Here is a 27,531-nt window from a genome sequence, read left to right as displayed (position 1 = left end):
CCCCACTCATCGGCAAAACCCCTCACCGTAGCTGATAGTTCCTCAACCTTTCAACCCTCGAGCGCACCGCCAGCGAACCTTGAACGTCTAGACAAAATGATTCTGATGAACGTAAGAATACCAACGGCGAGATGACTGATCAGTCTCTCTTCCTCTAATTAAGGAGTTTGGTCCGAGAAACGAAGTTCCCCTTTATGTATTTTCATGAAAATTTCATAATATGCTCTTCCAGTCAAAGGTCATCGAGTGATGGCGACAAAAGTACGTTTTCTCTTCTTTATTTACCAGAGGTAGCGTCTGAAAATGCATATTTTTACTCAAGCTCTTATGGAGATATTTACCTAAGCATACGAACAATGTTGATTACCATATTTCCCGGCCTATTAGAAGCATCGGCACATGAAACGCACTTAAGGTTAAATTTTATGAAAAATATGAGTATTTGAAGCCTTAATACGATTTCTGGATAATTTCGTGAAGAAATTACTGTCACGGAAATATTAGATCTCTACGCTTTGTACCGGCTCAAATCAGAGTTATTATCGATGATTCTAATGAAGACAACCATATTCTCGACTAAACAGCATATGTTGGTTAAATACGAAGACGATGGCTGATTTAGGGTACATTTGTGAGTAAATAAAGTGCGTCTTTTTGACCGGGAAATGTGAAAATAATAGAATACATCAGTATAGACAGGTTTTCGATATAAAATATCCGTTTAATACGTTCAAATATAGCATTTACCGCCTAATTTAACATTTAGATCAACTTTTACAAAAATAACTAGGGTTGGTACAATTGTGCAGTCAATTTAAGTGGAGGTATGGTTCCCTCATAGTAAAATTAACTTGAAGGGTGATTAAAATGAAATTTTCTTCGTTTATTGGCAGAAAGTCCTGATTTTAACCAGTCGGTGGTCTCGCTAACGTCTCTTGAAACTCCGTGATCATGTAGGGGATATACGATCGATGTTTGCGCTCTGTAGACCATATCTAACGATCACAATATCCATTTCAAGTACACGATTCATGCCTCAACTTCATCCATGAGCGCGTCCACCCATGTTTCATCCATTTCCGTTTGATTACCTTGGAGAAAAAGATTACTAGATGTGATCCAAAAATTCAAGCCATCTTTATTGTCATTTTAACAAGTATAATCAACCGTTGAAGCAAGTTAATCAATCAATTAAATTCCAGCCGAAATTCTGGACGAGAGAAAACTTGCCATAAACGACAAAATTATTCCATAAAGCCTGCACTAAGGAACAGAACAAATTAAGGCTTGATTCATGAGTAACTAAAAAATAAGTTCAATATCACTCACAGGCACTCAAAATTTTTATTTCCATAGAAAACTTCGCATAGCCTCCGCAAAAATGAACGAGATATATACATTCGTAATTTTTGGCGGCGATAAAATACCACGATGGCCAGCATGATTACCAAAAATTGCTAAATTTACTTAAAAATGTATGGCTAAATGTATTTTTTATTCTTATATAGCTAGAGATGATGCATGTATTAATACCTATTTATATTCCTTCACATACACATTTCTATTTTTTGTTCTATTCTATTTTTTCTATTTTTGCTCTATTGCTAGCAAAGGTAGAACACTGCGTTTGCTGCGAAAAAAGCGGAAAACAATTATTCCACATATTTGATAGCAGCCAGTGTAACGGTTTCGAAGATGAAGGTTTCGATATAAGCCTTTTTGGAAATACTTACAAAATGATAACTGAAGTCAGTCATCGCAGGGATACACAAAAGCGAATTTATTTGGGGTCAAGGAATATCCAAGACAAGATCCTTGCAAAGAGATGTTGCCACCGGAAAACCCTACGCTCCCGATCCGTCCAAGCTGCAGAGGGATGGCAGGGCATGAAATGTGGCGCGATTAGTCCATTCCTCCACCCTAAAAATATTATCAATTACCGCGCCGTGCGCCGCGGATCGGCGTGAGGAACGAGCGCTATTTCCGTCGGAGCGAACACTTCCCCGCCCACGACTTCTATTTCGGGTCAGTTTCGCCGCGAGGGTGGTCCGAAACAGCGTTTTGCACATTGTATCCAATTCGCCGAGCATCGATCATTCGGATGAGTCTAAAACGAAAGATCATTCAACTCCACCAGGAAAAAAATCACCGCAGATTCAGTAAAGCGTGCCGTCAGAGGAGGCCCCAGCCCGTCCCTTAAAATCGCTTTTAGGCACGTGAACGAAATATTAAGGGAAATCCCGTACTGCCCAATCAATTTTATTTCACAACTCCACTACACGTGTTTCGTTTGGCTTGCAATCATCATTAGGTATTCAGTACGATATCTTTTGTGCCATTTGATATGCTGTTCTACGATATCTCTACGGAAATGTTGGCTTAATTCAAGGTATGTCGTCCGTAGCATATTGTAGTCCAGAACGGACAATAAATTCTCATGGGAATACTCAACGCATATCAACATTAATGAATTTAATAAAAAAAACATGATCCATTAAAATTACAGTTTCCACACCAAAAAAATCGTTTTAAAACACACGATGTTGCTCCATTTTCTGCGCTCGTAAAAAAATAGTGACCTGTTTCATTTTTCTCATGCGTCTAGTCGGGAAAAAAAGGCAGAAAAAAACCTCTGCAAGGAGTAGCTATTGAATATCGCAATGTCCAAAGGAAGTCTTCCACAACCCGAAGTGTTTTCCATGTAACTGTCCACACTGTCAACTCGACAGAGGGTTCAAATCACGTCTCCTCAATGGGTCAAAGGCTCAGACAAAAAATTGGAAAGAAAGTCGAAATTTGAAAAACGGAAAGGATGAGTGCACGCTCGTATATTCATGGAAAAAAAAGAAACGCCCACAAGCCGCAGGCTCTCCTGCATAACCATGGGATCGCCGCGCGAACGGGATGCTTCTTTCCCATCACCTTGAAAAGCGAGCAGCATTCTGGGCTGATGGTTTCTCCCACCTGCCCAGACCCTTTTCGCTGCGAAAATCCCACTCCCCCTGGCAACGCAAAAGCACCTTGAGAACTTCGATGGGAATCGTTTTTGAACCTTCCAGAAGGCGGAGAAGTCCACGGGACAATGCGCAGGTAATACAGTTTAAAGTCGGACGAACGAGAATGGCTGCGGCGTATTTTTCTCGGAGGCAGTTCGTTTGGGACGATGACCGGCCCCCAGCCAAACCCTGAGAAGGGAAAGGAGGGACGCGTCAGGCGTGGGTGCATAATACCCTAGGAACGTGGACTGGGGTATTCCTATAGGGGCAAAGGCTCGATGAAGTCATAGAAAGTAAAAAAGAATTAAATTAAAATTTGAAATGATTGATATTCTGCAGGCGTATACTAATCACGATTTGAGTATCCATTCGAAAGAAACTTTTTATTTTATTTTAAAGAAAGAGAACCACATACAGCATACAGCTGGCATTTTATAGTGGCCAGGTAAAAATACAAAAATATTCCCATGCCGGGAATCGAACCCGGGCCTTCTGGGTGAAAGCCAGGTATCCTAGCCACAAGACAACATGGGAGACTTAAAGCTAAAGAAGCTAGGTAATAAAGCCAAAATCATCAATCAGTCTTCATAAATGAATATTTCTAAAAATTATGAGTCTCTATTATATACAGCCCTTGAGGTAACTGACTCACTCATGGATACAAATTCCCGACCACTTCCAGACGTGCTGGAGAGCTGAAATTTGGCACGCGTGCGGGGAACCGGAAATGATCCGGAGGAAAAATCCGAAAACCGGAAGTTTCCGCCACGTGTCGTCGCTAGGACGACAAAATGGCCGAAATCGGGCTTTTTTCGGGGACAGTCTTTCGGTTTTTATTTTACTGCGCGCGAATGGTGTGTGCCACACGGATCGCTAATGCATTTCCTGAAAGCTGATGAACGTGGGCACGTAACTACGTAATGTTGTTAATTTATTTTAAAGAAAATTCCAGCCAAAATGGCGTCCAAAAATTAGTTTTTCTATTAAAATTTCATAACTTCCGCTCCCTTCGACTTAATTTAAGGTATAGGATAACGAAAATGATTATTATATATGCTTATAACATCGTCTACGACATATAGGTAACAATTGTCTTTCGTCGTCCTTAGTTATTCAGAAAAAAATTAAAATATTCCGAAAATCACCGAAAATTACGATTTCCAAAAGATTAATAGAAGATTATGTCAATTTTAACCTGACCGATTTCTTTCAAACTTTGTAGTTACAAACACTTATTTATTGTTTTTCAAAAAACATGAACGTTTAATAAATGATTCAATATATTTAACCGAAAAAAATAAAAATGGCGGGCACTACTCACTTTTTTCGGGGACTGGTTTGCTTTTTACTGTATTACTCTCGAAATATGGATGTCATAAGGCACACTTCTGTTAGAAATGACAGTAAATGAATGTGAACATATAGTATCGTCAACTTTAAACCCCCCGAAACCCCCTAAAAAATTAAAATTTGCACATAAATAGCCTTTTCGGGTACTTTTCGTCACAATTCCGCCGCTTTTCCAATCCTTACCACTCATCGCTACGGAATTGATGTGGACGATTGATGACCGCTGGCAGTAAAAACCTATAAACCCCCGGTAAACCCTCATACACCCCCCCAAAAAATTAAATTTTGCATATAAGTCTACTTTTTGGGTACTTTACGTGACTATTCCACCGCCCCCAACGACTCATCCACGCGGAATTTATGTAAATGGATGGTGACCGCCAGGAGTACACACATTTAAACCCCCGGTATCCCCCTGAAATCCCTCCCAAACGTAACATGGGTCATTTAGTCTCCTATTTGGGTACTCTTCTACTTTTCTACGAGTAGTTTTCGTCACAAATTAACCGTTGCCCTAACCACTTATTAAAACCCCCGATAACCCCATGAAACCTCCCAAAAAATTTCTAATAAATCGCCTCTCCAGGTAAAAGAATCGTCAGACCAATGTTCCGGACCCCTAAGACTTACCGGCACGGAATTTATGATAACGATTTGTGACCACTGGTTTAACACAAGTATAAACCCCCCGGTAATCCGTTGGAACCCCCGCAAAAAATGAAAAACTTGCCATTAAGTCTTCTTTTATGGGTACTTGTCGCCACTATTACTCCGCATTGCACTACCCTTTACAATCATCGCTACGTGATCACTGTGGACGATTAGTGACCGCATGCATAAAACATTAAAACCCCCGAATCCCCCTGGGCACCCCTCTCGGTGGAGAAGAGCATTAATGAGGACTAAGCGAAGCAGCCGCGGGGGGCTCCTCGACCCCAAGGCGGCGAAGCCGCCCCACAACGAGGAACGGCTAAGCCGTTCCGAGGAGTGACATGCGTAGGAGAGGGGGAGCTTCAGTAACCCTCGGGCGGCGAAGCCGCCCCGATGTTCAAGCGGCGCAGCCGCTTTAGACTCCACCCATCTCAACTCACACTCAACCCCTGGGCGGCGAAGCCGCTCTCCAGCGAGGAACGGCGAAGCCGTTTCGAGGAATGAGTGGGGCGCCTCCCTACCCCCTGGCCGGCGAAGCCGGCCCCTAGCTGAGGCGAGATTATTCAAACTTTAAAAGTCTTCGAGCGACCACAAATGTAGACGGCGAAGCCGGAACCGGGGTTTTTAAGGGGCGGAGCCCCTTAACGAGCGCGCGGAGCGTGCGAGTATTATTATAGTGATTAACCGACAGCCTCATAAGCCGAATTGTTTAAGCTATCGCCAGGAGTGGCATCGCTTTGGTCACGACCGTCTTCGCAAATAAAAATGACATAAATGTTTCAGAGTTTCTTCAAAATTTTCCTTTTCACTGTTTCTTCCCATTTATTGTTAACCACCGAACTTTGTTAGGAGCTAAACTATTTTTTTTTTCATAAGTTAAGTCGCTTGACACTCAATCTAGAAAGATACTCAACCACGAAGTATCAAACGCTAGTCTTTCGAAGTTTAAACTTACAAATAGATTATTACTTCCCGTACTTGCCATAACAGTATTCCCACAGTTTTTCCACAAAAAAATCATAACTAAGGGAATAGATGTATAACGTTAGCCCTCCTTATGAAAGTTTTGGATGGATAAACATTTTCTAACGATACAACCTTCCCTCATGTACAATAGAACAGATAGCTAGCTAATCATAAAATGCATTTCCTGCATGCATTTGCATCAATGCATCTTCAATGGAGGATAGGTATAGGGGACGATACTCCCTAACAATAAGTCCAAGCTCAAATAAAAGCCACTCCCGTTCAAAATAACGAAATAAATATTTTGAGCTGAGTGTGAAATGACGAGTCAGACACATTGGAACAAATTTCCAAAGTTGATACCATAAAATATAACCGGAGAGAAAAAAAAGGACACAAGCCTTAGGCTAAGAAGTTTCGCTGGGGTAGTAAATTGATCAATACTAATGGAGGAAATGATGTAACTTCGAATGGAAGAGGAAACACTTTTACTTGAAGCAAGTTGAAGCTGCATGGCAAAAAAGAGGTACTTGGCCGAACCACTCACTCATTTCCTGTCACTTTTCAAATTCACTAGAATCGAGCAACCAATCGTGCAACTCGAATTGTTGCTGAGAGGAAACGTATAAAAAAATAGCTCGCCTTGCCCATGTGGTCAAATTCAACAATGAAAATCTAACTGAATATAAAAGTAGCCGGGCTTAGATTTGAATGTGAGACTAGACGCAAGCCGAATTTTCACGTACCTACGCAGGAAATTTTCATGATTATTCATGGATACAAAAAATTAAATATATACCTATATCACACCTAACATGTAAAAAATAGCCATTCTGCATAGAGGGTAGAATGGAAAAAAATTAACTCCGCCCTATCCAAAACCGCAATGAATAGTTTACAAAGTTACAACAAAGTTACGCCATCACTACCAATACGACTGTCTAAATTAGTAGCTTTTTTTCTTTTAGTCCTTGCGTAGAAGTGTAAGTTTCTGTTAGGTCTAACAATAGTTTAATATACTCTGTTTTTCGTTCATTTTCAAATTATTTTTCACTTCATTTCAGGGTCACGTCTTATCTATGCTGTTTACTAGTTATCTTTTTTTCTTTGTTTACGCTCCCAGGGTAATATATATCAACTTAAGTGTCAGGCACGATCAGGGTCACGAAGTCCCTAACCAGTAATCCAGCCAAAAAAATTAAGAAGTGATTACGAATAATTAATAGTTGAGTTAGGGAGGTTTTTAGGATCTCATCCGCTTCTTTATTTACTTTTCTTCTGTAAAAAATGGTGTTTCTAAATCAGGCAAGGAAAGCCTTAACGTTGTTACTATTAACACATACCGTAAAACCTGGGTACTCTTAGCATTAAACTATGTCTCAGTCTCTCACAGCCTCGTTACCATATTCGAAAAATGAGGAGAGGCAAAACCACAGTGCGGCCGGAGACGTAGGACAGATCGGATTTTATAGTCAGGAAAAAATCATGTTTTGCTGGCGAAAGATTTTCTCCCAACGTGATACTCGATATTTTTCGAAAAAAAATGTAAAGCGCGTTTATCGAGTCATTCGATTCTCAAGAAAATTTATTCCCCCAATAAATGGGACACCACAAGAAGTACATCGCTAAAAAAAATCCACAAAAAAGGCGTGCAGTGTACTTGAAAAATAAAATTTTATCACCAGTTTTGAGCAGTTAATACATCACCCAATGACAAATCTAAATGTGATAGCCACTGAGTTAAGGAAATAAACCCATGAAGCTGTTTCCCGAGCTAAAATTAAACACAGTTATTATATACAAAATTAAATACCGAAGTAAAACTGCGAACAAATTTTCTCGCTGATATTTTATGTGTAAAAAAAAGAAATGTCGGAAATAATTATCACAAGTAAAAATATTGGGTTAAAAGTTCTCTATTATAACATAAAGAGCTCCGAAAAATTAGTTCGGCGTTTGTCCGGAATTCTGCTAAAGTCATTTTACCATAATATTTTAATCGGGCACAAAACATTGATTTTTAGCTATCGAGCGCTAAATAACAAATTTTGTCTAACAAGTAAGATTCGCCATTGTTCCAAAGTCAACAGTTAACTATCGATATATTTTAATCGTCAACATCATGAGTCAATAATGATTAGATGCAGCTCTCCATTCCTCTCTCCAAACTGCTATCTTTTTTTAGATACGTATTTATTCTCTTGTAAAAATATTAAAATATTGTGCCATTTTCTGATATTTCAGTAAATTCCCCCACCCTTGGGAAACTAACTGTGAGGGATATTGACACGGGAGAAAATGATGGATTCGTCTCTTCGGTCTCCATGGAAGACGTCGATTTGTCCCAACCTACTGACAATCACCTTTGTTTTGACCTGTAAGGTTTCGTATTACGCTGCACCAAAGAGGCGCCAATACACCGTGAACGCCCATTATCGCAAAACAGCACAGCGTGAAAGGGGTGAGGGACACACAAATCTTGGAAACCTGGCCCGTCTGGTGATGGCCCGACTCCGGCGTCTGGCGAAGGGGGGACGGGGAGTTCAGGGCGAAGAGGGAAGAGTTGTTGTCGTCCCACCGGACTGTACGAGCGAAGAAAGACGAGGAGAAGGGGAGGGGAGGGGAGTCTCGGGAGTACTACAGAGTTTGATGTAGAGGGAGGCGGCTTGAAGAGCATGGAGGAAGCCTGGCCGGGAGGAACACGGCGACCGCTTGGAAGGAGGTTCTCCAGCGAAGGAGGAGGGTCAACCAGCGTTGCCAAGTTTACGCGGCGGTGCCCAGCCATCCACCTGAGGTCTCCGGAGGAGCTCACAGGTAAGGAAGGAGAGGAGGAGGAGGCTTCAGGTTCACAAAAACACACCCGCTCGAAAAGCTTAGGGGGGAAGGGAAACACAATAGGGTGGCCACAGCCCTGCTGCACTCCTTATATTTTTTCCACCTTTCCTCCGCGTCCCTCCCTCAATTTTCACCTGTGCCCAAGAGGGGGGTCGGCCCTCTTCTCCTAGATATGCCATTCGCCACGGCCAATTTCGGTGGGGTTCTATCGAAGAAAAGGGCGGCGTCGACTTCAGTTTTTCTTTCCCAGTATGGTGGAGAGGATTTAAAGCCACGGGATACTTGGCTTCCAAACAATGAGAGGAGGGCAATTTCGCGGGAGGCACTAGTCTACCGAAATGCGACTCCATAAGCGTCAGGTTTATAGCACGCGCGAAGGTTCGAGGAAACGGAGGCGGCCCATCGGGATTGGATAATAGTCGATCTTCTCGGAACGGGGTGAGAGTTGGGTGGTTGGGAGTTTAAGACCAAGGGGATGCGACATAGTCACGCGCGGCCCACCGACGGCGGCCACCGTGGCGAAGATGTTCAACCTGTCCAAGTGGGAGAACGTCATCTTTTACTGTGAGGACTAGTCTCAGGTTTATTTCAGGTAGGCACGTATTGCAAGAGAAAACGTTCGTTATGAAGACTAAAATATAAGGGTTACCTGGTAAACGGTTCCCACGAATTTCAGGTGAGTGTGGACGCACTACGTATGATGAAACAAAATACCATAAATGGGACAGTCATGGAGGAGAGCCTAAAGGATTAAACCGACAACCCAGGAGGAATAAGTTTTCGCCCTTTTACAGCCGTACATAAGCACTCAACAGGACATGAACATTAGTAACCGTCCCAAGGAGGTTAAAATAACAGTTCGAGAGGTTTCCAAGAGGTGTTTTTGGAGTAAAACAGACGTTACCATCCCCAAACCCATGGTGAATGGTGACCCATCGACTACTCCAGTAAAAACGTTCTCAACCTCACGACAAGTGTGAAAATGCAAATTAACTCGCAACCCCAATGTGATTATGGACCAGTCAATTCAATAAATTGAATTAGACTCCGCGATAATGTATAAAAGTAAATATCAGAAAGCAGACACAGCAGATATTTCAATTTTCGCCGTTCTAGCAGGCCATGCAAAATCAGCACCAAGGAGGAAAATGTTCAGTGATTTAAAAAAAGTTTATTTTTTCGGGAGATAAGAATTAACGCCAATTTTTCGCAACATTTTTAGCTACATCAACCATTAAATAATATACACGAGTCTGCAATCTGCATACATACCCAGTGGACCCATATCGCTACTAAGTGACACAGTCATAAAAATACATCTCAAATGAAAAAAAAACTCAGAGAGAATAAATGTTTTGGTAATTTCCGCTGGTCAAAGGCAACGTATAACCAAACAAATCCACCACCGCTAAACTCAGTGAAGACTTCTGACACGTAGATATTTTAAAATTTTTGCCTATTTCAATTTTCTCTCGTCGACCTCAGATTTTGCCTACCCCTTGTCAAAGCAATGTCACCAAGAACCTGTATCAGCGTGAGAAAAGATGCATGCCAAGAGGCATGACTATTCATCGAAGTTGCAATAAAATTATTCAAAATTTATACAATACAATGTAACCATCAATGGTAGAGCGAGGGTGGGGACCGTGGTAAGGACCTTTCCCTTCACCCCGAAATATAAAAACACTATTACTTTGCTTCATGAAAGAAAACAAAATATTGAAAAATCATGAATTTACAAAATATTTATTTGAATAATGAAGTTTTTCGATTATTAAAAGTGTTAAAATAAGTTTAAAACTCTCTACTTAATGATACCCTGTTTTTCAAGAATTTCTCCCCCTGGTTTTGGACACACCCCCCTACACGAACGAAATCCCTGGATACTCCACTGGAAACCGCATTAAACGTTGATTATACGTCTCCATTGATGAAAGCTGCTTCATTTATGCTCCCATAAAAAGTGATTCAGTTCCCTAAGGAATGAGGTGAACGCGAGGCCATCTACTTGCCAAACGTGTTCTTAACGGTGCAAAAGAATACTGGCAAGATCAAAACTAGAAGACGCTACGCTATGACGGTCCGGAATATCCTAAGGCATAATACTCGCTGATTATACGTAACAGTAATTAATTCAAGAAACGGGTATTGAACAACGATTAACAGAAGGAATAGTCCTCTAACAAGAAACGAGCATGGAGTTCATCAACGCCTGGTATGATATTCGAAGAAAATAATTTTTAAGCGATTTTTAAAGGTTGCGATACGCGTTAGTTAATGATAAAAGAAAAAATTCATTCACGTTCGGCATCTCAAGACATCCTGGTTCGATCATACAGTTTCCATCGCTATGGAGATCTGATTCAACCGATCAAGACCATCTATAATGAATAATTACCATACCGACGAAAATAGCACTCTGTTGGCATTTACGTCGGGGCTTTTGTAACAACCTAACAATTAAACGGGCAAGAACACCTAAGTATGTCCTGGATAAGGGAAAACTTTCCACGAAAGTCTCGAACCCGGGACCTTTGGTAAGGCAGGCGAGGACTTAACACCTCCGCAACATAGGCCAGCAAATCGCCAATTTTTTCACTTGTCTCTAACAACGTACACATCGCACAAATTTGTGTACAAGCGATAAAAAGAAAACTTTTTAAGTTACCTCTTCAATGACAGGGTGATTTAATGCAGTGCTTAATTTCGGCCGGAATGGCATTCTGGCACCTACCAGGAAAAAATTGGGTCGTTTCAAAAATGTTCAGTCTTTTTTTACATATTTGGCAATACATGATTCTTCATTGCGACTTTAATGCAAGTTTCATAAAATCGTAAGTTTCAGTAACGGGGCTTAATATTGAAAATCGTGTGGATTAAATGTGTTTGTATGGGTTCCGGTATTTAATTTTTTTTTTAATTAATCACTGCCTTAATGTTTTCTGCGCCAGGTTCTTGCTTTGTATCCCCCCTTATTAATCCACGACCTCACAACCTTTAACCCATCCTCAAGACTCTAGACCGCCCTCAGCGTCTGGGTCGGGCGTCGTGCACGAAAATAAAAGCGACCACGCCCGCCCGTGCATTATTATGGTGACTTCGGCAATAGTCAAAACAAGAGGGAGGGAGAGAGAGGTTGAAAGAAGTCGGGGGCGTGTTGCTGGAGCAGAAGCGAAGGATTTCTCCTCCTCCACCCCACCCCTCTTCCCTTTAAGCCGGGGCACGCCCGTTTACGCACGGCAAAAAGGAAAGCGCGTACGAGGGTACGGCAATCGCCGTCTGCGGAACTTGATCCTCACACGTTGAACGCACATGCGGGCGTGCATTTGAATTTTCGACCCGCGGAAATGTCGCCGCGCTCATCTAAGAACGTTCGGCAGATGGAAAGCTTTGGTTGCTATTGCTGTCGACATTTGGAAACGATGAAGAATTTTTGGACATTTGGCAAAATTGGAAATCGCCTAATGATAACAATAAATCATAAAATCCAAATTCTGTGTGAAAACGTTTCAGTATTCATTTGATTTTAATAATTCAGAAATGAGGGATGGAAAGATCGCCATCTTATGTTAATTACTAAAAATATCATGTGTTCATCAATGTTCCCTTTCAAACGCATTGATTTGCAGCAATATTTCACACACACTCACATCTGAAATAATCTAGATGGCTCAATTTTTTACCATACATGGCCAGGTCGTGCACCCTAGACCTCGTATGCTTGGATCTCTGTATTACCCAAGGGGTTGATTTTGACGAGATGGAGGATTATGGTAGTTAAGACAGCTCTTTCTCACTTTCGAAAACAAAAGTAAATGAGTGCCAACCCTGACAGAATATGGATTGCCTTCCAGTTATGCGAGGCACAATAATAACTCCTCGTGTCCTAGGTTCGCCTCTCCTACCCCAGAGAAAAAATCTGAGTGAACGTGTCTCAGGGAATGCCAAGCCGTATGGCACTGCATCGCAGTACGTGTGAATAAACAACGTTAACGAATAAAAATAAGATGCTTGAGATGAGTGAATCGCCTTACTTTTCCCGCTATCTGAAAATTTAAGAAACGAACCAGCTTTCTCAAATGAAAGAAATTTCATTCTATTAAGTACATATTTAAGCTAAAAACAATCAAATTGTAAAATCAATTAGTGAACACATCATTAGGAACTAAAAATGAAATTGAAACCACCGACAGTTTAAGATAAATAGTGCACACAGCCTGAAATCAGGTGCTGCAATGATTATCACTAAGATAAAGACTATCACAGGCCGTCTGTTGGTGAGTGCTGAAGAAGGCGTAGAAGGTGAGTTGAACGGCAAGTAGGAGAAAAAACTATGAAGTGCTTCATGGAGTAAGATTTTATTCGGAATTAGGAATCCACTTCACCGTAATCAAATTGAACAATCTCCTTTCAAACACTTTTGAAAGTAACCAATAATTGCTTCTTTCTATCCAAAACTTAGGGTATGTTGACAATTATTTTTTGTTCTATATTCGCATATTTTATGGCTGTCATGAGGACAGTAATTAACTCGATTGAGCCGGATAGGCGTCATTCGTTACAAACAAAGGAAATCGTAGGTTTATCACCTCATGTATTTGCAATGAATTCATCACGTACTAAGTGATGATATTTAATTATATTTTCAATTTACGTTCGGTCCCTGCCGTCACTCACATCAATTTTTGAAGATGCCTGCAAACCTTTAGAAAGTGTTGGTCCACTAATTAAGCTGTTGGATTTCATTAGGTGACATACTATGACCGATAACTAAAATCGAAATATGCCTGAAACGATGATTGCAAAACTCACTATTTATTATAAGAATTCAGCCCTAAAATATCAACTTCGGCCATCAATAATAAATTAAATGGTAGCCATTATAATAAAATTTGTATTCGCTACTTGGATGTCTTTTAAATTTTAAATTATTTTTAAAATGGCACTTAGTGGATAGTTAGTAATCGTAGATGAAATTAAATTGTCATTCATGCATTCTACGTGCTGTTTTCTCAATTACATTTTATCCCTTAGTGGAGGAGATGCACCCATTATACATTCTCTGATAGAGATTTCCTGACACTTAACACTGTCCATTAATGGGATGAAAAATAAATTTACCTACAGTCTGTCAAAATATTGATAGTAAAATAAATTTTAAAATAATTGATAATGTGATCACTGAAGAAACTGAAATACCAAATCAAAATGTGACTCGTAAACAACGACAGGTCATAAGACTTCCAAGGACCAATTTAAAGAATTATTATTCATTTAAGAGGTATTACATGAAGCATAAACTGCTACTCGAATATTAAGTACTATTTAAATCCACCGAAAATAACGGTAAGACAATGTGGGGTGATTACAGAGAGCGGATGGAATACTTTTGTACTATCGATAAAATGGCACTAATTTCGAATTAATAACGCTAATCTCTGTAGTGCACAGTCGTGAGAATCATGCACGTACAAATATAATCGTATATTACGAGATATGAATGAATTCATAAAAATAAGAAGGGAAGAAAAAGAGAAACCACCTAGGAATTGAAATGTACATCAAGCAATTTACGCTAAGATGCAAGAGTAGAAAACAATACCAAAATTAAGACATGCAGCCAAAAAAGCAGCAAAAGCTATTTTTTTTCTAAGACCGACTAAAATTATTACCAAGTTATCGACTACCGTATTCATGTGATTCCCATGGAACTGAGTCATTTGTAAAAGCAGTTCCTCTCCAAGGTGCTACCGGTTGCTAATGACAATGAAGAGATATTACCATGGCAACAAGACTTAGGCACTCAGCAAACTTCTAGAAGAAAGATTAACACTACCATTCTCTGTGAAATTTTAAAAGTCTAAGTGCCGGTGCCCATCTGATGAGGTTGTTTACATGGTAGTGGGTTACATTGTGCATAGGAGTAACAACGAATTGTATCAGGAATCGCGCTAAGAGAAGGTTAAACCTCACCGCAAAATATCACATAATTACAATGCAATGTAAAAATTTCCACAAACCTTTCTGGAAAGTGATTATCCCGTCACTCCGCCGCAGGGCAGCCACGGCGAAGGAGAGTCCATTCCCGCAACAACTCCGGAAGAAAGCCACATATCCACCACGTTAGGAAAACACAGAAACGGCGTCAAATTGTTGGGGGGGATGTAAGTCAATGAAATGCCCTACGAGGGCACAGGGGTGGAGGGGCACCGTGAGGAGTCACTTGTCCAACTCGATTGTTTACAAAGGGCAAATGGAAGCCGATAAACAAAAGTCATACACAGAAACCAACACACACCTGCACACTCTCTGAGGGCAACTCGTGCTCTGCTCAAGCCCTGCCGCCACTCCAGCAGGTTGCGTGGGTTGGCGCGAGAGGGGAGGGCAGCCGTGGAAGGGAGGGAATAGTAGGATGGGCAGTCAGCAGGTTGGAGGGAAACGGGAAGGGAGGAAGGGAGCGTGCACACAAAAACTATGGCGGCCATTTCAAAAATATCTCAAATGGAGGCCCGCGCAAGAAAGAATTTTTCAGATAGCTCAGCAGTCAAGAGAAGGTATTTACAAAATTCATCGTCACCGATGCCAAAATCGTCGTTAATAAATGTTAATCACCGAATAAAAAGAATTAAATAAAAGAAAAACGCCGAAGAAAGCATTAAATAAAGGCTACGTACGCATGCTCTCTCCGTCTTAATAACCAATTATTTTTTTAATGAACCTCATTTTCGATGTAGAATGTACTCATTTTCTTCTCCTCTCGAAATCGAACACACAAAGTAGAAAATTTAATCGTTGCTACGTGATGACAATTTAAACATCTATTACAATTCAATTACGATCAAACAATTACGATTCGTTATAGCTTCGCTAACTAAGCTTTTAAAGTGCAATCGCATACCAGACGCACAACGGACGCTAACTACGAGAATAGTCCGCACGCTATACTTATTTTGGTAACTTCGCATTCGGTGCGGATTGGACTGAAATTACATGATAGAGTCACGAAAGGAAGGAGACTGAGAGAGCAGAATACTTCCGAGTTCGATAGAACGAGATAAAAACGATTTTCCTGCCAAAAATGATACGCTACGCTTCGCTGAATATCGTGGATTTTTATGGTACTCAAGTTCCCAGCTTTGCAGCAGTCTGAGTATTTCAGGAAGAGTTGGTATCACAAGCATTTAAAAACTAAGTTAGAGTCATGGAATAGCATCAGTTATAATTAAGAGGGTGTATGGATTTAGTAAAGCTATATATTTTTGGAATTTAGTGTTTGGATGACGATAATGGAGTCTAATCCCAAAGGAAGGTCAGTAGTTAATTTTTCGTTGGTTGAAAAGATTTCAGGAATCGTGGAAGAAAATATTTTACAATACTAAGAATTGGGGTTAATTTAAGGACATTTCTGATGTTCTTGATGGACATGAATCATGCTGCGCCGAGAATTCTTCCAATGAAGACGTTTTCTGTTTAGCTGGAGTCGCCGCTGCGTGAAGCCAGGCGGGAGAGGCGTAGGATGCCAAAAATGATAAATTTCGTGAGATAGGGCCATCAAAAATCATCGCTCTTTGCATGGAGAAACATAAGGAATAGTAATATGCATTTCAACCATATAATCTTCAGGCTTATACCTGAAAGTGTAATAGTTCGTCACGTTACAGTCCCGTATAAGGGCTAAACACCATTGAATATCGTGTAATAACTCCTCCTATTTCTATATAAAATAAAGATAGGTACTAATAGTAAGGTGTAATTGTACGAAGGTGTAATTTCAAATGTCGCAGTTTTGTAATATCAGTAAATATTAATCTACGTAGACGCCTATTAATATTGTCAGCCTACGCAATGCTTGACAAAAATGAGCGTAAACGTAATATTTATGTATTGCGATCGTGATACAATTGAAAACATTTCAGTAGTTTTAATAAAACATTATTCTGTATAAAATGCATGATAAATGGCTATGATGTCATTCCTGTAAAGCACACGTAACTATAATTCCATCGCATTCATATAAATTATTTTTTGACTGACGTATTGTTACTATTTCATCATTGTATTTACCTACTCCAAATACAAAGTAAAATAGTGAATGTGAACGTGTGTGTGTGTGTTAGCTTAGTAACAATAATATTTTTTATTGATGTTCCTGATTACCTGTCAGTTTTGATAGTCTAAAAAAAATTACAGACTTAACAGGTCCTGCCAAATATTTATTTTGTTGTGAATAGAGCCCAGAATGAATGCAGTATGAGCAATAAAAAAATCACGATAAAAATTATGTTCATCGTGAGGTAGAAAATTTGCAAAGAAACATGACCATGAATTTTTAGATGTGGGGAAGTTTTTTTCGTGATCCACAGAATATGAGAGTGCAGAAAAAGGGATTAAATTGCAAAAGCTATATAAAAGTACAGGCACAGTGATTTGCAACGAATAAATATTCAACGCTATGGTAAAATTTGAGAGACACATCGCTCTTCGATAACTTTGTATGCTTATATATCAAGCAATGGTGATGAGAATACTACCAGACCGCATGTGAGTACGCACTTAGAATTTGATGGGAATTCGATATAATTTTCTTAGACCAATAACAGTAGTGGGAAAGAATGGCTATCCTTCCGATCCAACCGCATACTTTTTTGAGTGCGATTCGCCATTATGTGGTGATTTTAGGACGAGTAAAAAATATAACGGACATCGAATTTGCGAAAACCTTCCCGTCGTCGTAGGTTACCCACCCGAGGCAGCACATTCCCAAGAGAATGTGAAAACTTCCAAGTTTCCTTAGTAGGATGAATGTTCAAAAATCCTGTCCGGCACATGATATTGATGAAATCTATTCTATCTAATCCCGTGTAAAAATGCCTTAAACCAAGTTTTTTTGCTATTATAAAATTCTACGTTTTCGTTATTTTTTATTTACAAAAAGCTTTGTGTAAAAATATTGAATAAAAAATAATAAAAATAAAGCTGTCAGAAGATAAAAGATATCCTGATGCTTTTTTGAAAGGGTTAATCAAAAAGGTTATTTTAGAGGTCTTTAAGATTTCAGTGCAGTTTCAAGGAAAAAATTCACTAAATAGAGAATAGATCCATAATACATCATTAAATTTTATAAGCGGTGGAATTCCTACTTTTCATAGTATTTTCTCTTACGAAAATGCTACTTTTTACTGTCTTTTATCTAGTTTTTGAGAGAGGGAATAGCGTCAGAATACATTTCTGGGCATGCAATTTTCTAAAATATTCCGGGGGAGGATCCGGAGGAGATAAGGAGGGCCCCATCATGAACCCCAGCCGAGGGCCCCCAATCATACCAGATCGCCCTTAGTTAAAAGGTCCATGTACCCTGCATATTTAATGCACCGGATAAAAGAAGCAGCCGCTAAATAGGTTAGTTTCCCTCATCAAAGAAAACGAAAGGCATTGATTGCGATTCGTTACCCACCATTTGTGTATTCATAATATACAAATTATTTGGTTTTAGAAATCCCAGTTTAGACGAATGGCAATGGTCAATTTTAACTGCATTTTAAAAAGGCCAGATTGGCGCCCATGCGATGCCACTCCACGTGACGTCACAGGGACCTAATTTCGATACGAGTAGATAGGAGTTTAACATCGTCTGAGGTTAACAATGCATGAATGAGGCACATAGCTCAGAGAATTATGTCTCAATAATCACCTATTAAAACTGGCTAAGGTCGGAAAGTTTCCTTCGTTTGATAAGGTATTAATAATCCTTATTTAAGCCAAGCGCTACCTGCTATCAGGGTACTCTGCTACCTGCTAGCACCCTGCATCGCAGCAGCGCACACATCCTCGCCCCAAGGTCACCTCACTTTGCGGCAGCGGGAACCAGAATGACGTCACACGGGTTTTTCCCAGCATTCATACTTAGCCGTCACGTTTTCGCGCTCTTGAAAATGTTCACTTTATATTTGATCGCAAAAAATATGTATCGTCATTTAAAAATCTAAAAGTGTGAAATGCATACTCCAGGAGTAATAATCTTTCGATTAAGGCATTAAAAAATAATAGGAAACCACCCTATTAAGGCAGTTTACCGATCCGAGTTTGTTAAGAGCAATGTACAGTTGTAGCAGAAATAGTTTAATCTTTTCGGGCTTCAATACCCTAGAGATCGATTAATTCGTTTGGTGAAACGCTTGCGGTCGCAGTTTCCAAATGAATTTCGCCAACAACCTCGCTTCTATCTTGATCTTCAGTATTCCTCCGTCCGTCAGTCGACAGCCCACACCAGTGGCGCAGCGAGGGGGGGGGGGGGGTTTGGGTGATAAAATCCCCCCAGAGCTCAGATAAATTTTTAAGATTAATCCATTTTACTTGATTGGATTGCTATTACTAATAGAATAGTCTAAGGAATAATAAAAAAATATCCCTCAGAGAGCCGTGAAACTCACCATTTTGAACCATTTATCTTAAAATTCCGCAATTCATTAATCTTGCACCTACCGCTTATCCTGGTGGGTATTCCATACCCCCACACACCCCGGTATTAGTTGCACCTAGCCCCCCCCCCCCAGCCTTAAATCCTAGCTGCGCTCTTGGCAAACACAGTTCCATCCAAACTCTCTGCCTCTTGTTTCATCAAGCATTTTTTTATCCTCACTCACCGATTAGAGTGGGTATCCTTTCCTCTACTCCCATCACACCTTCCTGACCTAGCTCCATAAAAATACATTGAAATTTTGTCCCATCTCGCTGTTTGGTAGGAGGCCCACTGTTTCAAGGTGTTGCAATTTGGAACGTAATTACAGTCCACAATCCACTATCCACTCCAATATATACAATCCACTGGTTAACTTCAAAGATACAATTACAATGCCAATGGTAAAAGTGTTTTTTTATCAGCAGCGTTACACATTTATTAACGTGAATGTTGACGACAACATGTTAGCTAAAAAACAACCCAGCTTCACTTGCACTCCCCCCATACATGATGGTTTTTCCTGTTACTCCGATACCGTGAGATTTACCTCTATATTGGCGGAAGGCTCATGCTTGGTGAGTGGCCCTGGGTTGGTGGGTGGCCTAGGGCTTGGGTCCCCCTTTGATCCGGCCCTGAACTTGACGGCTGCAGGTGGCATTGCGTATTCCATGCTGATGGAAATTGATTCAAATTTTTAGCTGTACGGGTGCGTGGTAGCTTGCTTTGATTGCAAATCGAAGAGTCCGTGGTTCATTCGTAACCACCGTGGCCCGTCCAAATCCCAAGGGACCCCACAAACAAAATCCACGAAAGTGCGCGGTACCCCAGGAAAAGGAACTGCCCACCTCTTCGCACCAGGCATGTGTGAATCTTCTTCTTCCTTCCAGGATTAGGCTGCTAAGCCTGTTCCGGCTCCACATTACCATCTTTTCCTTGGTCTTCCTATACTTATCTTGCCAAATGGTTGATATTCCATTGCTTGTTTTGGAATTCTTTCATTTGGCATTCGAAGTAAATGTACCTACCATCTATTATAGTATTGTAGTTTGTCAGTGACTGCCTGGACACCCAGTTCATTTCTTATTTGGGTGTTTCTTATTTTATCCAATCTTGTGCAGCGTTTTACTGATCTTAAAAATTTCATTTCCGATGATTCTATCTGCCTTAATTCATTCTTTTTTGGTACCCAACATTCTGATCTGTAGAGTACAGTAGGGACTGCCATCACTTTGTAAAATTTTATTTGTGTTTCTTTTCTTGTTTTGCTTTTTAGAGTTCTTCTAATTGTCCCACATATTCTCTGGAAATTGTTGACCTTATTTATAATATCTTTTTCCTCGTCATGTGTAATATCGCATCCTAAGTACTGGAAGTGCGACACTTGCTCCAAGACTTGATCCTCAATAACAATTTTTGTTCGTATCGGGTTGCTTCCAAAAAATGCCATAGTCTTTGTTTTGGTTTTTGAAATTCTCAGGTTGTATAGTTTGCTCAACTGGTGTAGTCTGTGTACTGCCATGTGGAGTTTGTCCTCTTTATCTTGTATTATAACCTGATCGTCAGCAAACAGCAATGTATTAAGGTCCGACAGAAGCGATAAATTAAGAGAGATTTTTTGCCGAACGGATAGATATGGGAATTCGTTTTTCCCCCGAACAATAAAGGACTTTAATAAACGCTTGTCCCAACCTCGTTAGAGTTTTCCTTTTTTTTAATAGCTGTAAACGGCTGGTGTCCTAACACCCCCTGCCACACGCCTTTTAGGCGGCTTGCGGGGTATTATGTAGATGTATTTAAGTATTGAGATGGTTGCAATTCTATGCCTGGTGATACATTATTCTCTTTCCATATTCTCTGAACGTCATCTATATATAGATTAAAAAAGGTTTGGGATAGGCTGCAACCCTGTCTAACTCCTTGGTTAATGATAATTTCTTGTGTGATCTGTTTCCCAGTGTCAATTACAAGTCTGGTGTCTCTGTATAGACTCTGGGAAGCTTTTATTTCACATAAATTCAAAGGTGAGCTCTACCCTCACTTATCTAAGCCAACTTCAGGATGAATCATTGAATTCACTGAATCACTGAGTCTTTTTCCATGACTGAGTAAGTTCTAGTATACAAATATTTTGTTTCCAACCCAATTTTCGAGAGATACTTGAGAAAAGATGAGAAAACATCCCCAAAGAAAATTAGAGGGTATTTAAGCTAACTAATACATAATTACAAGATATCCGATACCCTCTACTTTACCCAAAAAATTCCCCTTCAAATTTAATACTGCGTTCACACCTGAGGTGGGATTACAAAAAGAAATTTCTATGTCGCAAATAAGATATTTCCTCCGGTAAAAGAATGCGCTACTACAATTGGTACGAGTGAGTGATGAACAAGCCGATGAACGTTATCACTACACTTCACATACATTCACAATATACCTGAATATGAAATGAGGCATGAAACTATCGTTGCAATATCTAAAAAATGATTTTCATCAAATATTTAATCCTAAAATATATTCGTATCACCTTAAGTAAACAGTTTGACAAAATATTATTTGATGTTTTCACGGCGATTAATTCAATTTATTAACCCGGTTGGAACCCCGAGAGGATGTTTGCCCAGTTTTACAAAATGCATTGAAAAAGAAATTTTACATCTATTTTTGTTTCCATTTGAAATTTTGCTGTCAATAAGCAACAATTTAGGCACAGGAATGACGAAAAAAGTTTGGTTCTTGACGCAAAGTAGATAATATTCACCAATTTTACGAATATTTCAATAATTTTTTGCAATTTCATGGTAAGTGGATAACTTTTTGATACTTTGCTCCTTTCATTGTGGTAATGGGGTGGTTTCCTATTATTTTTTTATTGCCTAAATCGAAATATTATTACTCCTGGAGTACGCAGTTCACGCTATCAGATTTTTAAATGACGATGTCTATTTTTCGCGATTAAATGAAAAGTGAAAAATTTCAAGCGCGCGAAAACGCGACGGCTAAGTATGAGTTCTGGGAAACTGGCTTTGCACCTCCACCTTTGCACCAAACAAGCTCACCTCACTGGCTTTCGCCGTGTGAGGTGAGCTTGGGGCGAGGATACTGTGCGCCGCTGCGATGCTGGCTGCTAGCTGGTAGCATAGTACCCTGCTGGCAGGTAGCGCTTGGCTTAACCCATTATAACCCAATGTTGCTTCAAAGCAACATCAAAAATGTATAAATTTTCAGCTCTATTTAGGAAATATCTGAACTACGTATTATTTAGTGGTGTAAATTTTGATGACAAAATACTTATCTGCCTCAGTAATTATGATTGAGTGCAAAATTTTCATCTTTTCAGAATGGAAAATCTTGAATTTTTATTTCTCCATCAGCTACGGGTTATAAAGGGCTAAATAATGATTATTAATACCTTATCAAACGAAGGAAACTTTCCGACCATAAGCAGTTTTAATAGGTGATTATTAAGATAAGTTTCCCTGAAGTCCGTGCCTCATGCATGCATTGGTAATCTCAGACGATGTAAAACTCCTATCTACTCGTATAGAAACTAGGTCCTTCTGACGTCACGTGGAATGGCATCGCATGGGCGCCAATATGGCCTTTTTAAAATGCAGTTAAAATTTACCATTGCCATTCGTCTGAACTGGGAATTATAAAACCAAATAATTTATGTATTATGAATACACTAATGGTGGGTAAAGAATCGCAATCAATGCCTTTCGTTTTTTTTGATGAAGGAAACTACCCTATTTGATTGTGTATGAGCTTGTCAGCTCGGGAATATGGGTCTGGTGAACCGTGAATATCGCTATAAATGGTTCACGATATTGACTTCCACCAGAGAATAATATAGTGACTAAAGAAATTTTAATGGTTGTTAACCGATTATCTCACCGAACCATTTTCTGAAATTAAAAACGATGCTTTTGGTAGAGAAATTAATTCAAAATATTGAAGCCTAGTATTACAAAAATAAATTCAATGGGTGAATACATGACCGTGAGAATAAACACCGAAATTCTACTCTAAACTCATTCGTGCGAATGCATGGACGCAAATAAGTAGCTATGCTCATTGTTCTAATTAGGTTCATCCATTAGTATTTTTTTCCATTCCGTTCCATCAAAACTATTTTAATTAAAATTTAGTATTAGATCATGTGAGAACTACATGAAAAATCGGCCTCACAGATAGTAATCTAATTCCTGCCATATTTTCTATAAAATTATTGAAACTTCAATAACGTTCTATATTGCCACTGGTCTTTTTACATGTATTGCCACTATACACACTGACGAATTAAAAATATAAATATTATGAAAAAACTTAGAAAATTAGTAAAATTGGTTGGATATTTATCCGAAACGACTTCAGATTTCTCTCCTGTGATGGAGTTTTACTGCAGCACATCCTCACGCCCATTTATACGCGGCCGCGCACCAACTTCGAACGAAAGCAGGAAAGCAGTCATGAAGCAGTTGAAATACGAAATATTAAAAAAAATGAACCACTGGGTGCGCGCGGCGAAAGTTACCCATGGCTGTTTTTCTTGGTGTTGTTGATTGAATAGGATTTGCTATTAATCCTGAATGTAATCATGTTTGGAGTTTTACTTAAAGGGCAGCTTCAAAGGTCAGTTATTTTCTTTTTTTACCCCTCATTATTTGGTACCAAAAACTCACCATTTATTCATATTTTAGTAACACATGGGAGAAATCGTCTGCTCTTGCCATAGCTCTCCGAAAATTTAATATAGCTTGCCGTAGTTGTGGCAAAGATGATCAAAACTCAGGGAGTGATATTAAGAAGCCAGAAGTCTCCGAAAAACCGAAAGCTGACAAGAAAGTGGACGGGAAGGAGAAATTAAATGACCTTCTGAAGTTAATGATGAAGGTATGTTTGTGTATTTACTTTGAGAGTATCTAATATTTTCATTTCTAAAGTTACCTTTTTATAGGACGGGCCATCGGTGACTCCGAAAGAAGGCCTGCAATTAGCCAAGCCAAAGAAAATAACGAAGCCCAAACCTGCTAAAATTGTCAAAGATGGGATAGTATCTTCCGAAGAACTAGGTAGATTGCAGATAGCAATGCAGATTTTACGGCTTGTTTTCGGTTGGTATTTTCAGTAATCATTTTATGTGTTTCTTTAGATCGCAAGATCGCCGAAGCAACTAAGGATGTTGCTGCGAGCCTAGGCGGCGATGTTAAGGAAACAGAGGCAGAGCTGTTACAGAAACTATTATCCTCTAAAAGCCCTGAAAATTTAAGGTAACTTTCAGGGTTGAATAAAAACGTGGATGTTACAAATTAAAGTCATATTGTAAGCCTATTGCTTAGGCTAGATCATTGTGTATTACCCTACACTTCATTATCAAAGCAAACATCTGAACGCGTTTGTTGCCATTAAAACGTACAACAAATAACATTAAGGTTTCTCTTCTACACTCACTTCTCGGTGATTATAATTATATTAATTTTACTTTCCAGTGATGTTATAGGTGGTATGAAAATAGATCGTGGGGATGAGACAACATCTCAGCAGAGAAGGACGAAAGATTGGAGTCAAGTAAGGCGAGAGGATGCCCAAACAAGGCGGCCAATGCGACTAGCGGGCAAAAAAGAGAGGAGCAAAGGGTGTGTATCTTTAATTGAATTAGTTTATAGTCATTCAATCGTGTGGTGAAGATCCTTAAATTTTTACTGAAGCTGGCAAGTTTTGATGTTTGATTTCCCTCTGCATCTGCCGTGCATTTTCCAGTTCCGATTTTCTTTATAGTTATGATTAGAATTATTTAGTTGATTTTAAATTTTTTTTCAAATTGTAATTTCATGTAGGGAGCAGCCCCGTATTGATCTTTTTGGTGGCCCCAGGTTGGGCATATTTGAGAAAATCGTGGCTAAGGATGTTTCTACTCTTGCTGCTCTTGAAGTGTGGGATCGTCAAGAAGCGAGAGAAATTAAGCTGTCAACCTCACATCCTCCCAGAAATTACTTTCAACAAATGATTCTGTGGACTGAGCAAGGAAAACTCTGGAAATTTCCTATTCATAATGAACAAGGTAACTTAAAGGATATATCCATATCTCCATATAGGTAATGTTCTCGCCTGCCAAACAAGAGGTAGGTTCGAGTCCTGCCTGGGTAGGTCTCCCCGGTCCAGGGCATGGTCGTTTGTGTACGTTTACATGTTACATTTGTTAATCACCCCGGTGTAAAATGGCCAATAAGAGCTGTATCCGGTGGTATGAGAATAAAATAAAAAAATAAAAAATAAATATGCAATTATGGAGTTAATAAAAATGCATCACTGACATTGAACTGATTTAAGAATAATTAGTTTATTATGGTTATTATAATACACATATCCTAATATAATTTTTGGTTTTTTCCCGGCGAACAATTGCAGTGAAGTTTTCTCGGGTTTCACACCGGGTCAGGTCCTCCAAGGAAGGAGAAATGGAGGACCTGACCCGGTGTGAAACCCGAGAAAACTTCACTGCATACACATATCCTTGTAAAGTAAATGGATTACCTTAGTGGGCCAGAATACCCTCTTTGATTCCTTAAGATTTGGCTTTGATAAAAGGTTCTTTCGGTCCTACTTGAAAAATATCTTATTCCAGAAGGATGGCTGAGGTGAACCCTCATCTCCTCCTAGGCTCTAAGAGGGTGATCTCTGATAAAAATTACTGAATTGTAACATGTAATTTGGATATTTTTCTCTCAATTTTAGGTTTGGACGAAGAGAAGAAAGTGTTTTTTACTGAGCATGTGTTTTTGGAGCGTCACTTAGACCCTTGGTGTCCTAAAAAAGGGCCTCTTCGACATTTCATGGAGTTGGTGTGTGTAGGACTTTCCAAAAATCCTTATATGACTGTGGGACAGAAAAAAGACACTATAAAGTGGTATGCCGACTATTTTGAAGCAAAGAAAGACGTTCTTAAGGAAGTAGGAGCTCTTATGCAATAGTATCCATATCTTTGATTCAATTTATACAGTGTTGTTAGAAATGAAATGATGCTTTAGACATTTAATAAACTCTCCTTTTTTATAGCATTGCTTTATTTTAGTTTTATAATTGGGAATCTATTTATATTGGTATGTTTTTCATTCGTATTTTCTCTTCTTTTTTTCCCACCCTATTCATTTTTAGAGTTTGAACAATATGTTTGGAGAAAAATGGGTAAAACCAATGCACAATTGTGACCATCAATGCTGTGGGAATACGAAAAATGGACAACTCTTAATTTGAGTCTCAAAGAAAGCTAAGCTGCGAGTAAAAATTCTTTTGGATGGTTATTTAAGAAAATTTTCTGTATACCATGGGTTATTTCTTTTATGCGCACTGGCAATTTATATGCAAGCAGAGTAAGTAGCGAAGTCAAACTAGTGATCAGTCTTCAGAGGGTACAGAAAAGCAAGGCTGGTTTTCTATTTTGAGTCGTACAGAAATGAAATTAATGTCTAGGATCAGATGTGACCCCAGACCTCTGGAATAGGAAGTAGATAGGTGGTTATATTCCATATTTAGATGTAGGCATGATGGAGATGACTTTATTTTATAAAATCAACTAACCTCTAATCCAAACAATAGGCTCTTGCTGCATCAAATGCACATTTTTCAAGGGAAATTGTTCCATCAAGATTTTTAGCTAGTGTTTATAAAATTCAACTATCATTTAATCAACAATCATCTGGAGTATGCTCCTATACGGAAGTGAGGCATGGACAATGACCGCAGCGGAGAAAGAGAGGATAGAGTCCTTCGAAATGTGGTGCTACAGAAGAATGATGAAAATCAAGTGGATCGACCGAGTTAGTAACGAGGAAGTCCTAAGAAGGGTAGGAGAGAAGAGAAGCCTCATGAAAACCTTAATGAGAAGACGGAACAACCTTATAGGCCACATCTGGAGACATGATGGCCTGATGAAGACAATCGTCGAAGGACAAGTGGAAGGCAAGAATGGAAAAGGAAGACCCCGAACAAAATATATGGAACAAGTGAAAGAGAAGAAATACGTAGGTGTGAAAAGATAAGCTGTTAGGAGAGCTGCGTCAAACCAATCCTAGGATTGTTGAGGAATCTAGCATTAGGAACCAGTGATGATGATCATTTAATCCATGTTTGAATTATGAGCAAATAAAAATATTGCAATTCTTCATTGGTACATAGAATAATTAATAATCAATGTGTGTTATTTCTTATAAAATACAATTGTGCGGTACTTATTATAACATTCAATGAAAGCATGACAAAGGAATTTTTCAT

At 39.4% G+C, this 27,531-nt stretch overlaps 2 protein-coding genes across 2 annotated transcripts in view; one reads left to right on the top strand and one right to left on the bottom strand.

Annotated features, from left to right (window-relative positions):
- Nucleotides 1–15,122, bottom strand: part of LOC124160857 — a 138,096-nt gene extending 122,974 nt beyond the window's left edge. The window contains exon 1 of the mRNA XM_046536958.1: nucleotides 14,819–15,122. The gene's annotated coding sequence lies outside the window, so the exon portion shown is untranslated. The remainder of the gene's footprint in view (nucleotides 1–14,818) is intronic.
- An 8,632-nt stretch (nucleotides 15,123–23,754) lies between these two features.
- Nucleotides 23,755–26,313, top strand: LOC124160856 (28S ribosomal protein S31, mitochondrial). The gene is made up of 7 exons (XM_046536957.1): nucleotides 23,755–23,892; nucleotides 23,961–24,153; nucleotides 24,218–24,332; nucleotides 24,413–24,530; nucleotides 24,750–24,896; nucleotides 25,098–25,321; nucleotides 25,996–26,313. Exons 1-7 carry the CDS (start codon nucleotides 23,858–23,860, stop codon nucleotides 26,229–26,231), a joined length of 1,068 nt encoding a protein of 355 aa, XP_046392913.1. The 5' UTR covers nucleotides 23,755–23,857; the 3' UTR covers nucleotides 26,232–26,313.
- The last annotated feature ends 1,218 nt before the right edge of the window (nucleotides 26,314–27,531 follow it).

The sequence above is a fragment of the Ischnura elegans genome, chromosome 6 (assembly GCF_921293095.1).
Source record: "Ischnura elegans chromosome 6, ioIscEleg1.1, whole genome shotgun sequence".
Taxonomy (NCBI): domain Eukaryota; kingdom Metazoa; phylum Arthropoda; class Insecta; order Odonata; family Coenagrionidae; genus Ischnura; species Ischnura elegans.
This window is presented reverse-complemented; position numbering and strand designations above follow the sequence as displayed.

Bases quoted from the DNA above. Each gene is read 5' to 3' on its own strand.
- LOC124160856 (XM_046536957.1), top strand. From the start codon at position 23,858: ATGTTTGGAGTTTTACTTAAAGGGCAGCTTCAAAG. The intron at 24,333-24,412 runs GTAGATTGCAGA...GTGTTTCTTTAG, and splicing joins AGTATCTTCCGAAGAACTAG to ATCGCAAGATCGCCGAAGCA. The intron at 24,531-24,749 runs GTAACTTTCAGG...TTTACTTTCCAG, and splicing joins AAAAGCCCTGAAAATTTAAG to TGATGTTATAGGTGGTATGA.